The sequence below is a fragment of the Pelodiscus sinensis genome, chromosome 1 (genome assembly GCF_052426305.1).
Source record: "Pelodiscus sinensis isolate ZL-2025 chromosome 1, ASM5242630v1, whole genome shotgun sequence".
In the NCBI taxonomy this organism is placed as follows: Eukaryota; Metazoa; Chordata; order Testudines; family Trionychidae; genus Pelodiscus; species Pelodiscus sinensis.
This window is the reverse complement of record NC_143052.1, coordinates 130,455,387-130,466,528: the sequence shown is the minus strand read 5'-3', so window position 1 is coordinate 130,466,528 and position 11,142 is coordinate 130,455,387. Positions and strand designations below refer to the sequence as shown.

The window sequence follows — 11,142 nt, the reverse complement described above, 5'->3', positions numbered from 1 at the left end:
CCCGGCTTTGCTGGGGACTTCGGGAGGGAAGCGACGCCGCATTGCCTGGCGGCCCAGTTGCACCTCAGGCCCCTTTGCCCGAGGTCAGAGAGAGACGTGGCTCCCCCCCCCCCCCCCCATGGCTCGTGGGTGCAGGCTGGCAAACATTTCAGCCGCCAGCGCGGAGCCCAAGCGGGGCGCTGCTGTCCAAGGTACTGAAAGGAAGAGCCCAATTCCTGGTGTTTTCCCCAGGAGCGATGGGCAGGGGCTGGGGAAGCGAGAGGCAGGGCAGGGGACTAATGTGCCTGACTCTAGCTCCTGGGAATCTAGGGAAACCGAGGCGGGGAGTAAAGCCTGGGCTGCGGCAGGGGCATTCCCACTGCTGCGCAGCGCGGAGGCAGCACCTGTCCTGCTGCCTGGTAGCTTTAAGGGCGAGGAGGAAGGGGCCGGGAGGGAGGGGAATCGAGGCTGTTAGATCCTGGAGGCCCGACAAAAAAAAGCCACATGATCCATTTCCCACGTGACGTTTTCCGGTGCTTGGAAAGAAGAGGGTGCCAGCAGCCAGCCCTGCAAAACGTCATCCCTTTCTCCAGCCGAGGGAAGAGGCACATGCAAACATCGCCCTCTCCGCCGGACAGATGGCTCTGCCCAGGCAAGAGAGCAACAGTCAACATGCTTCGTGGCTGCCACTATGACGGGTGCCCGCCCAGAGGTGCTGTCTAGTGGGATTCCGAGTAGAAAAAGGAACCGCAGCTCTCCTCGGACTGTGCTTGGGAGCAGGTAAGTGCCTTGGTGGGTAGTGGGCGTTGAACCGGGTCATGATTCGAAGGGGGTAGCGCCCCTCTTCCGGGATAGACCTGCGCTGTGCTTTTCCCATTGCTTTGCTGACTGGGAGTGGCACCAGCCTTTCCTTCACGCCTTCCGGGGTGGTAAGAAGAGGTTTGGTTTCCTGGAGCAGGAGCTAAACACATTCACCTGAAAGCAGCGTCCGGTTCTTTAGAATACAGAAGAGGGGGCTTTTAAGGCACTAGAAGCTTTCTGAAAAGCAGGCCACTTATTTCTGTGCCTAAAGATGGCAGTCCCATTTAAGTAGCAATGAATTCTGTTCACTAGAGATGATCGATTTGTCCTACCTCTGGGGAAAAATACTTGAGCGGCTTTTCTCCTTTTGTTACTGTGTTAAAACGTGCCTTTGTGTTTCTGTTCCTGGTAGTCTCCTCCTCTTCCTGAAAGGGACACACTGTTAGTGGGTGGGACACTGGAGCGACTTGGGAAAGCCTGGCAGAGCAGCAAACCACCTTCGCTTATCTAGAGATAGGAGAGTCAGCAAGTTCTGTTGCCTGCAAGTCAGTAAATCAGACACATGTTCCCTCAAAAATAAGGGCAGTATTTTGAATCTATGCAGCTTAGCTGTCTGCACTGTGAAAGGAGTGAGGGTTCCACAGTACTGTGAAGGGGAGAAATTGGCTTGTCAGACCAGGTAGGAACAGTTCTACTTCTTTCTGGCCAAGGTTTTTTTTTTTTTTTTTTAAATGAGTGCCCAAAATCATTCGCTGAAGGCCTAATTAAGCAACTTGATTTTCAAATGTGCTAAGGACCATGAAGCTCCTACTGAGATGAAGAGAGGGTTCTTCACCTTGTGCAGTAACAAAGGTTCTTTGAGATGGTTGCCCCTGTGAGTGCTCCACCCTGTCCGCTGCTGCACCCACATAGACAACCATCTCAAAGAATGAGATCTGCTGGGTACATAGCATTAAAAAAAAACAAGTCATTTATTTGTGTGTTGAAATATGGATAAGAACCCAGTTCTGGCCCCCATTTTAAACATCTCAGCCTTTAAAGCCTTGAGCAAAACTTATGGACCTCAGTTTTTCCACATGAAAACGACCATCCTACAGCTAGCATTCATCATATAGATAGTAGCAATTCCACAAAGGTGTGGAGATATAATAATTATTTGTAAAGCTTTTGTAAGTCCTCTGATGCAAGGCCCCATAGAACTGCAAAAACGGTTTCAATTTCTCAACTATTAGAAAAGTCATTTTTAGTAAGACTATATCAATTATTTATAAAGTTCATAATTTTAAAAAAGGCCATGGAATACCAATCGGAAAATCACCAGTCAATATTTTGGTGACAGCAATGCAAAGAGGATGATAAACTGAAAGGGCCAAATTCGCTGCCAGTGTAAATTGTCAGAGCTCCATTGCCCTCATTAGAATTTCACCCATTTACATTCTATACAAAATGTCAGTATTTCACTCTTTCCAAGTTTCAGAGTTCAGTCATACAGGGTACATTTTAGAATATCTTCATATTTGATGTAGCAGTCACCACACTGCATCAGATCAGTGGGCTACTCAGTTCAGTTTCATGATACTTCAGAGGAAGATGCAAGAAACCCTGCTGCTGTTTGCATCTATGGAAAATGTTTAAGAAAGATTTTTTTTGATCCCCAAAGACACTTCGGTCTCAAAACCTTCCTCTAGACAAAACCTCTCTGTTTTTCACTAACTAATGCTCTCTTGAAAACAGCATGGCTGATTAAAATCTCATTTGCACCAATATAACATCGTTCACTAGCGGATTTACTCCTGATTTACCCCAGCATGCATGAGATCAGCATTATGTTCAGTTTATTGAATATGTTAGACTTGTCTGGTTTTAGATCCAAAGATTGATGGTTCTGCTTGATAGTTTTAGGACTGCTTCATTGCATTGTATTTATTAGCTAGAAAAAATGAAAGATGTTCTTCTAAATTAATTTTTAAAATGCACGTGCAATTCAGCAACCAGAGAAAGGACCAGATGAATAACTGCTTGGCATACCAACCTTCCAAGAAGTATAGCACAAATACTTGACAGATTTAGTCATACAAGAGCCCCGTACTCTCCTCCACTGCACAGCACAGAGGGAACTCAAAAACAGGGCTTGGAAACAGCCAGTTCAACCCCTTATGCCCGATCACTACTTCTCTGAAATTATTTATTCTCCAGAATCACAACTTTTACCTTCAACACCAGAAAACGTACCTGGCATTGCCTGGGTCCTTAATTCAACTAATGTTTGTATTTTAGAAAATAAAAAAGTATATACTTCATTTGAATCATTGCTCTACCGCAGCCCTCTCCCACTGCAGCAGCTTCAGGCCAGGTAAGAAGTGCCTCTCTATGGCTGCTGCAGCTACAGTAGGTACAGCCAGGGGAAAGGTGCATGTCACCCAGCTGGGGAAGGTCCAGGTTCATTTGCCCCCTGTGCTCCCCAGCCAGAGTGAGAAATGCAGCAAACTGTGCACTTTCCCTCACACCCTGATAAAAGAGGACAGCCAGCAATGTCTCTATAGAAACGCGAGGGTAGCTACAGCCCCCCCTTTCCTAAAGGGAGTTTGAAGGTGAGAGGCTCGGAGTTGGGGCAGGCTCAGATGGGGGGGAGGAGTCAAACCCCCAGCCAGCCCTTTTCACCTGCCTGGTGATCCTGTCTCTTTTCTGTATGGTTTTCTGAGAAGCAATCCCATTCCACATACATCCCATTTTCCTGGCACAATCAAGCTCTTACCTTGCTTTAAGTTATGATTATAGCAGGGGTGTCCAAACTTTTTTCAAAGAGGGCCAGATTTGATGAAGTGAACATGCGTGAGGGCCGACCATTTTGCCTGACATTCTTTGAACCATTAAAATTAAATGCAAATTAACTATTTTATGCAAAGTTTATTGCAAACGGCATACTTTTCATTTCGTCACATGGATGACAAATCTAAACAGGTGTTAAATCACTCTGCCTTTCATATCTGAAGGCCAGATGAAAAAAAAAATCCAGGAAGCTGAAATATATGTCAGGAACATTGTAAAGTACATTACATATTATTGGTAATAAAGGTTGTCTGTCAACTTTTAAGTTCAAAAAATATGAACAGGAACATAACACCAAGTATACATGTTGTGTCCAAATATATTTATAACTGATTTAGACCAACTGACATTAACTGAGATTTTACAATGTATTCATCTCAATACATATGGATTCGTTGGGGGCCATAAAAGATAGATATTGCCAAATTACCTGGGGGGCCGTATTAAACCGGAACACGGGCCGCAATTGGCCCTCGGGCCGGACTTTGGACATGCCTGGATTATAGGAAGCAGCACACCAAATTTGGTGGTTCTAGCTCTTACCATTTAGGAGGAATTCTTGAACAGACAGACACACACACAGACAGAAAAACGCTTTTAACTATATAGTAGATAAGTATTTCAGTGTTATGGCTGCAAAGAAAACTTCCAGATGTGAACCTTTTTTAACCAATGCATACATGAATTGGTGTGAACTGCCCTATTCATTTCACAGAGGGGTCAATTCAGAGGTAAAGCGAGAGAAAGGAAAATCACAAGTCTACACTATTTACTCGAGTGACATCTCTCTGGGGTGTGTCAAGGGCTACGCCCCTGTCCAGGGTGTCAGCCCCCTCTTACTGGGTCTACGCAGTACCCCCCACAGTCCCCACGTAAAAGTCAGGGCCCTTCTATTAGGGCATATATGGTACCAAAGTCCCAATGCAAAAGTCTAGGCCCTTCTATCAGGGCATATACGGTACTAGAGGCCTAGCCGCTCTGAGAAGCCTCCCCTGGTCCAGGGTTTGCTTGTCCAGGGAAGGAAAAATGGGTGGTAGGGGGACCCGGGTCCTCCCTCTCCACCGGGTCCCAGCCCAGGGCCCTTTAGACAGGGTCTATGACTCCTGCCGGCTCGGCGGGGGATCCAGCCGATACAGGCCGAGCCAAACTTTGTATCCCTTGCCCTGGGCTGCTTCCTACCGCGCCCTGGTTCCCCCCGGCCCCTTCGCCTCCAAGGCAGCACCTGTCGGGGTTGCGGGCGTGCTCCTGCCGCCCAGGGTCAGCGGCTGCTTCCTCCGTGTCAGGATCCGGCGCGGGCGGCAACTCTGGTCCCAGCAGCTGCAAGAACACTGGCCCAGCCTGGTCTCCTCCTTCACCCTGGGGCCTCCCCAACTGCTGGGCTTCTTCTGCCTTTATACCCGGCCACTGTTGGGAGCATGCCCAGCAGGGTCGGAGGGGCGGGGCTTTCTCTGCCAGCTGGGCCTGGGCTATCCCCTGCTCATCAGTGCGGGGCCTGTCCGCCCCGTCACAGGGTGCCATAAACATCTGAGAGATAGCATCTCTTACTCCCCTTGGTTCCCCCCCCCCCCCCAATCAAGGAGGCATCCTGCCCAAAAGGCCTAAATGAACCAATGGACACAATGAAGCTCCACCAAGGCGGAACCAAGTGATATGCCAAATTCTATTTTGAACTAGAGTGGATCAGGAGGGCGGGGAGCAGGAAATAGTCAAAACAGTTTGTCTGAAACAACTGTTTCAACTATTTTTTTTGTGAAATTATAACTTCAGTGAACATTCCCACAGAGAAAATTATTCAAACCAAAAAAAAATAATTTTGGAAAGTTAGTGTTGAGGAAAGCTTTAAAATCTAATTTTTGGATATTATATAGGTTTTTTTCCCCATTACTATAACATTTACATGACTTCATGACATATCAGTAGACATATTACATAGTGTCAATCTCATAATATGACATAAAATAGCTGAATGGTCTGATTTTATTTTTAAGATCATTAAGGACAGCTGCTACTGCTTACTGAAATCTTATTTTTTTGGATAAACTTGTCTCCTGTATGTTTTGTAATGAAAGAGTATGACGGTTTAACATATTGTTCATTACTAATTACTGACATGTCATGAAATAAAGTAAAATAAATGAAGAAAACCTAAAATAAATTTCTAAATGAAATTGAAATTTCAAAAATTTCTAACATTTTTTTTCAAAATTGAAATTCTTTAGACAATCCATATTGCAGGACATTTTTAAAGATTTTTTTTTCATTCCAGTCTGGAACAAAGGAAAATTTTGCTGAAATGTCTTATGAAACAAAAATTCCAAGTTTCTACCAGCTGTATTTTGAACATTTGCACAGTCTACTGTGAGGGGCATCCTATTTTGGCAACCCTGATTGGTGATGTATATTTTGTGAGGCCCCAATCAAAGGGTGGATTATTTGATATAAATCGGAAGCAACTCCACTGAAGTCAGTGAGTTACTCTAATGTGAGATTAGAAATGGCCCCATGAGTTTTAGAAGCAATTTCCCTCTTTCATGGGGTTTCCCCTCCAGAGGGGAGAATAACATCCATTGCTATATTAGTTTATACGTGTATGCAAATATGTCAGCATTTTCACCCACTAATATTGTCTTGGGCAAAAATCCAGCACTCTACCATATGAGTAGCTTTACCCATGTGCTGGGCAGATGCACAAGATGCAGGGCAGAGAAAGTTTCCAGCAAGGCAGCCATTCCACATAACCTACTCCTATGCAATTCACTGCTTATGTAGCTCTCCACCCCATGGTGACAGGAGGATAAAGATCCTTACAGTGCCAATTCTTACCCATGTTACTGTGAGGGGACCCCTTCTCAAACAAACTGAGCTCTATGCCGAAGGGCATGCAATCCACACACAGCCCCTCTCCTCTCCCCTCTCCCCCCTCCCCCATCCAACCCAGTCATTATTAGAGAGACCAGCATCCATTCCATTGCATGTTATACCTGCAGAGGTGGGGGAGGGGAGTATTTTGATGCTGGGAGGTGTCACCGCTTTTTTTTGTGATCTTTCTAGAGATCTCAGCTTCTCCTAACTGACCCTCCTTAGTTTGTTGTCAGTCAGATCAGTTATTGGACCCATGCCTCCCACTAAGTCTATCAGCCGTTCAATTTTAGGGCTTGCGGTCTCTTGGCTATTTTCTTAGCGACAACCTGAAGCAGCACTATTGCACCTTTGCTATCTCCAGCCTTTCTACCTCCCCTTTCCTTCCCTGTGCCTCCATGCCTGGCAGCTTTGGCAGCTACACGGGAGTATGCTTGCTTGTAAACAAGAGAGACTATCCCCACCACCACCACCACCACCCCTGTGTTCAGCATGGGGCTATTACGAAGGCCTGATTCTTCTTTATACTGAAGCCATTTTATACCCCTGTGGAAGGGAGTCTGAAAGTGGTTTCTGTGGACAGGACAAGGAGTAATGGGCTTAAAGTGCAGCAGGGGAGGTTTAGATTGGACATTAGGAAAAAATTCCTAACTGTCAGGGTGGTCAAATATTGGAATAAATTGCCAAGGGAGGTGGTGGAATCTCCCTCTCTGGAGATATTTAAGAACAGGTTAGATAGACATCTGTCAGGGATGGTGTAGGTGGAGCTTGGTCCTGCCTTGAGGGCGGGGGGCTGGACTCGATGACCTCTTGAGGTCCCTTCCAGTCCTATTATTCTATGATTCTATGATTCTATGATATAAACATGACTTAATGGACTCTAAGGCTCTTTTTCACTGCCAGGACACTAAAGCAGCCTTCATGTAAATCTGAATCAGGTGTCATGCATTCTACAGCAATCTGTAGCCATCATATGATTAACCACAAAAATTGCCAGCACTCAGCAGGCTCTCTGACCATCCCCTTCTTTCTTTGCATGTCATTCAGTTAACACCGGAGGCCCCTTCTAATGGGGGCTGGATGAATTAAGGATTGGGGGACAGGTTGAAAAATCTGAAAAATAAATCTGGTTCCATTAAAAAATAAATTAAAAAATGTTGAATAAAAAAAACTCAAATTGCTTTGAACGAATCAAAACATTTTAAGAGACTCAGACCTTTTATTTTTTAATTTAAATTCAGATGTTTTCCATCCTCTTTCGTGTATGTATTTAAAAAAAATTGGCCACATTTGAAAAGTAAATGTCATTTTGAAATAATAAGTCAAAACAAAACATGTCAATCTTTTCATCTGAAGAGGTGTGCGGTGAAAGTAGGAATAAGGGATCTTCCGGAAAAGGGCTTATTTTCCGCAAGATCCCGACTAGACTGGCACTTTTCTCCGGCAAAACCCCGAGCTGGAAAAAAGCGGCAGCCGTGTTCATGCAAATGCCACGGGGGATATTTAAATCCCCCACGGCATTTGCAATTCCGACTGGTCTCATTGGCACCCCTTTCCGGAAAAGGGATGCTAATGTAGACACAGCCAAATAGTTTATGTCGAAATAGCATGTCTACGCTGCAGGGAAGCCTCAAAATTAGTCCAAGGCAGGCTTCCCTAATGTGGACGTGCTATCTTGATTTAGAGCCCCAGGAGGCACGGGGGGGGGGGGGGGAGGAATAACTTAGAATGGCCCTGGTGAGGGGCTATTTTGAAATAGCAGCAGTGGAGCATCTACACATGCCTTATTTCAAAATAGCTATTTCAGAATAGCTGTTATTCCTCCAAGTGAGGTTTACAGATTTCTGAATAAGCCAGCCATTATTTCAAAATTATTTTGAAGTAACAGAATAGCTGTGTAGACTTTCACATTGTTATTTCAAAATAACGCTAGTTATCTTGAAATAACAGTGCAGTGTAGCTGCACACTAAGGTGCTGCAGGACTATTTGTTGTTTAAGTTTTTTTCAAAACAATTTTTTCCAAGCTGTTTCTCTCTTATTGGCCAAAACTATACACTGAATTTTACTCCAATTTGCAAATAGTTTAAGATCCTTTAAAAATGCATTTTGGGGGGAAATTTCTACTCAACCTCCCCCCCCCCAAAAAAAATGCCAACTCCACTTGCTATCAACACCTCTGATTTGGTTAAAGAAAATGTCCAGTAAACGTATTGACATTGGGCACATTGAAAAGGAAGCTATCAGCTTTTTTTCACAATTTGTAAATATTGGCATGAAAAATCTAGGTACTCAGAACATTTGATTAGTGTAAACTTAATTTTGCAAAGCTTTTTGAAATAAATAAGTCCCATGGTGAGCTCAAAGTCTGATGAGATGCAACATTTTGTGTTGTGGGTGCTCCAGGGCCAGGCTTTAGGGCCAATGCTGTCCTTATGAAGTCAAAGGTGTTATTCCATGTTAAAATGCAATTTGAGATGACTTTTTGGCCTCTGGTGTTTTTTATTGAGGCATCTGGGAGCATTAAAAGCAATTGCATGTCTAACCAATTACAGATATGCAAGTAAATTGAAGGATTGGAGTTAGAATGACTGGAAACAGCCTGCAACATATTTGCTAACTCCGGCTATGTCTAGACTGCAGGCTTCTTTCTGAAGAAGCTTTTTTGGAAGAGATCTTCCGGAAAAATTTCTTCTGAAAGACAGCATCCACACTGCAAAAGCACATTGAAAAAGCGATCTGCTTTTTCGAAAAATAGTGTCCACACTGAATGGATGCTATCTCACATGTAAACTGTGATTACTATGGACGGAGTGGTCACCAGGGCACCTGTGCTTTTTTCTCTTTCCTCTTCTTGCAAAAGAACTCCCTCTTCCCCATCCACACACGCCCTTTTCCAAAAGAGCTCTTTTGGAAAAAGGCTTCTTCCTCGTAGAATGAGGATTACTAATGTCAGAAAAACCCCTGTTCTTTTGATTTTCTTTTGAAAGAACGCAATTGCAGTGTGGACGTAATTGACATTTTTTTGGGAAAAATGTCTGGTTTTTTTTGAAAAAAAACTTTGTAGTGTAGACATAACCTCCATCCTCTGGTGTGGCCATTATTGTCTTCTATTGTGCATGTAAAAAATCCGACTGAGATCTTCTGTGCAGCAGACATTCCTTCCCATTAATCAAGCAACAGAAAGAATGTTTCCACCAATGCCAAGAAGCCTGGAACAGCGTGGCTGCAGTAGAGTATATTTTAGGAGACTATACTATTTCTAGTAGCTGATAAAAAGGATGTTGCCATTTCTGGTGTTTGAAAAAGCCAATATTTCAAAATCTTCCACTTTGGGTATTTGAATACCATTGCATGGCCAGGCAAACATGCTTCACATGTGCAAATGACAAGGTATGAAAGGAAAAGGGGGAAAAAGCTAACAATTCCACTCTTGAAAACTGCAGAATTTTATCAAAATATAATGTTTCACGTACCAGGGACCTTCAGCTTTGACAGGCCATCAGACTGGCCTGAATGAACATTCATTTGCACATTTTTTGCATTACAACTGAACTTCATAAGGAGACAGATTTAACCTGAATCTCCCCTATCTGACATGGGTAGGGACACTGAATATATCTTCAAATTCTTTGCCTTTGGAGAAAAGAGCTCAAAGAACAGTAACATGGTGGTGCTGGCTAAGTTTGACGAGCATTCTAGGCCACAGCATCATGCAAGAGAAATTGCAAGTGAAAAGAGATTTAATCATAGGAGCACCCACAGGAAACAATGGTGATCAGATCAGCTGTTTGGTGGTAGGGGAGGGTGATTGGAGGAAGGCAGAGATCAACAATTGACTAGCAGGTGGAGGTCTTGAGTGAGAGCTTGGAGTGGTGGCAAGAAGAGACAAAGCAAGGGCAGAGCCTCCTGGAGGTGGTAAAGCAGGGGTGGGAAGAGGCAGATTGAGGGCAGGGCTATAGGGTAATTTTGGAGTGGGGACAGGGTTCTAGGGCAGAACAGGGGTGAAGCACTCCTGGGGGGAAATAAAAGCACCTATGGATTTAATTCTTCACCCTGCAGTAGAAATAGCAAGACAATCAGGATGTTTGCAAACCAAAATAGAGATTAGTGGACACCAGAAAGAAACCTAGAGGAAGTGACATAAAAAGTGACATGAAGTGACATGTTAGCTGAAAGCAACTGTAGTGAATCCTCCCAGGCATTGTGGAGTTAGCTGCAGGCAAAATATAATACTTTTCAGACTAGATGCCCAAGATGTGGGAAAGATCACAGTCCAAAAGGCAATTGCCCAGCCAAAGGACCCAAATTTCATAGACGCATGAAAATTGGCTATTTTGCCCAGCCTGTCACAAAACTGCAAACTAGAAAGTGGCCACTGAGAATCAAGTCATTTTTTTCCTGGAATCAAAGAGCCAGCTTGAATGTGAATGTGTGTACAAAGACACACATTCGAACTGAATGTGTGTGCAAAGACTGTTAACCTTAAAACACATTAGAGTGCAGACGTACGTTGCAACAGTGGTATCAGGAGTTACAATCACCTTCAGCCATTCCTACAGCTGAAACAACAGACACTGTCCTAAATAGCCCTGAAGGCATTTTGAACTGCATTGAACAGTTTTCACAGAAACAGCATATGAAGTCAAAACTTTTAATTTCAGTGTGCATGTGAT

The 11,142-nt window shown here is 44.1% G+C and overlaps 1 protein-coding gene and 1 long non-coding RNA gene across 2 annotated transcripts in view; one reads left to right on the top strand and one right to left on the bottom strand.

Moving 5' to 3' along the window:
• The first annotated feature begins 384 nt into the window (after nucleotides 1-384).
• Nucleotides 385-11,142, top strand: part of GPR19 (G protein-coupled receptor 19) — a 28,516-nt gene continuing 17,758 nt past the window's right edge. Inside the window, exon 1 of the mRNA XM_006115490.5 lies at nucleotides 385-759. Coding sequence (XP_006115552.2) covers nucleotides 671-759 — 89 coding nt within the window. The 5' untranslated portion in view covers nucleotides 385-670. The remainder of the gene's footprint in view (nucleotides 760-11,142) is intronic.
• On the bottom strand, nucleotides 451-5,157 carry LOC149525632 (uncharacterized). The gene is made up of 2 exons (XR_016347344.1): nucleotides 4,832-5,157; nucleotides 451-1,205 (listed from the first exon to the last, which is right to left on the bottom strand). It is a non-coding gene; the product is annotated as an uncharacterized LOC149525632 (long non-coding RNA).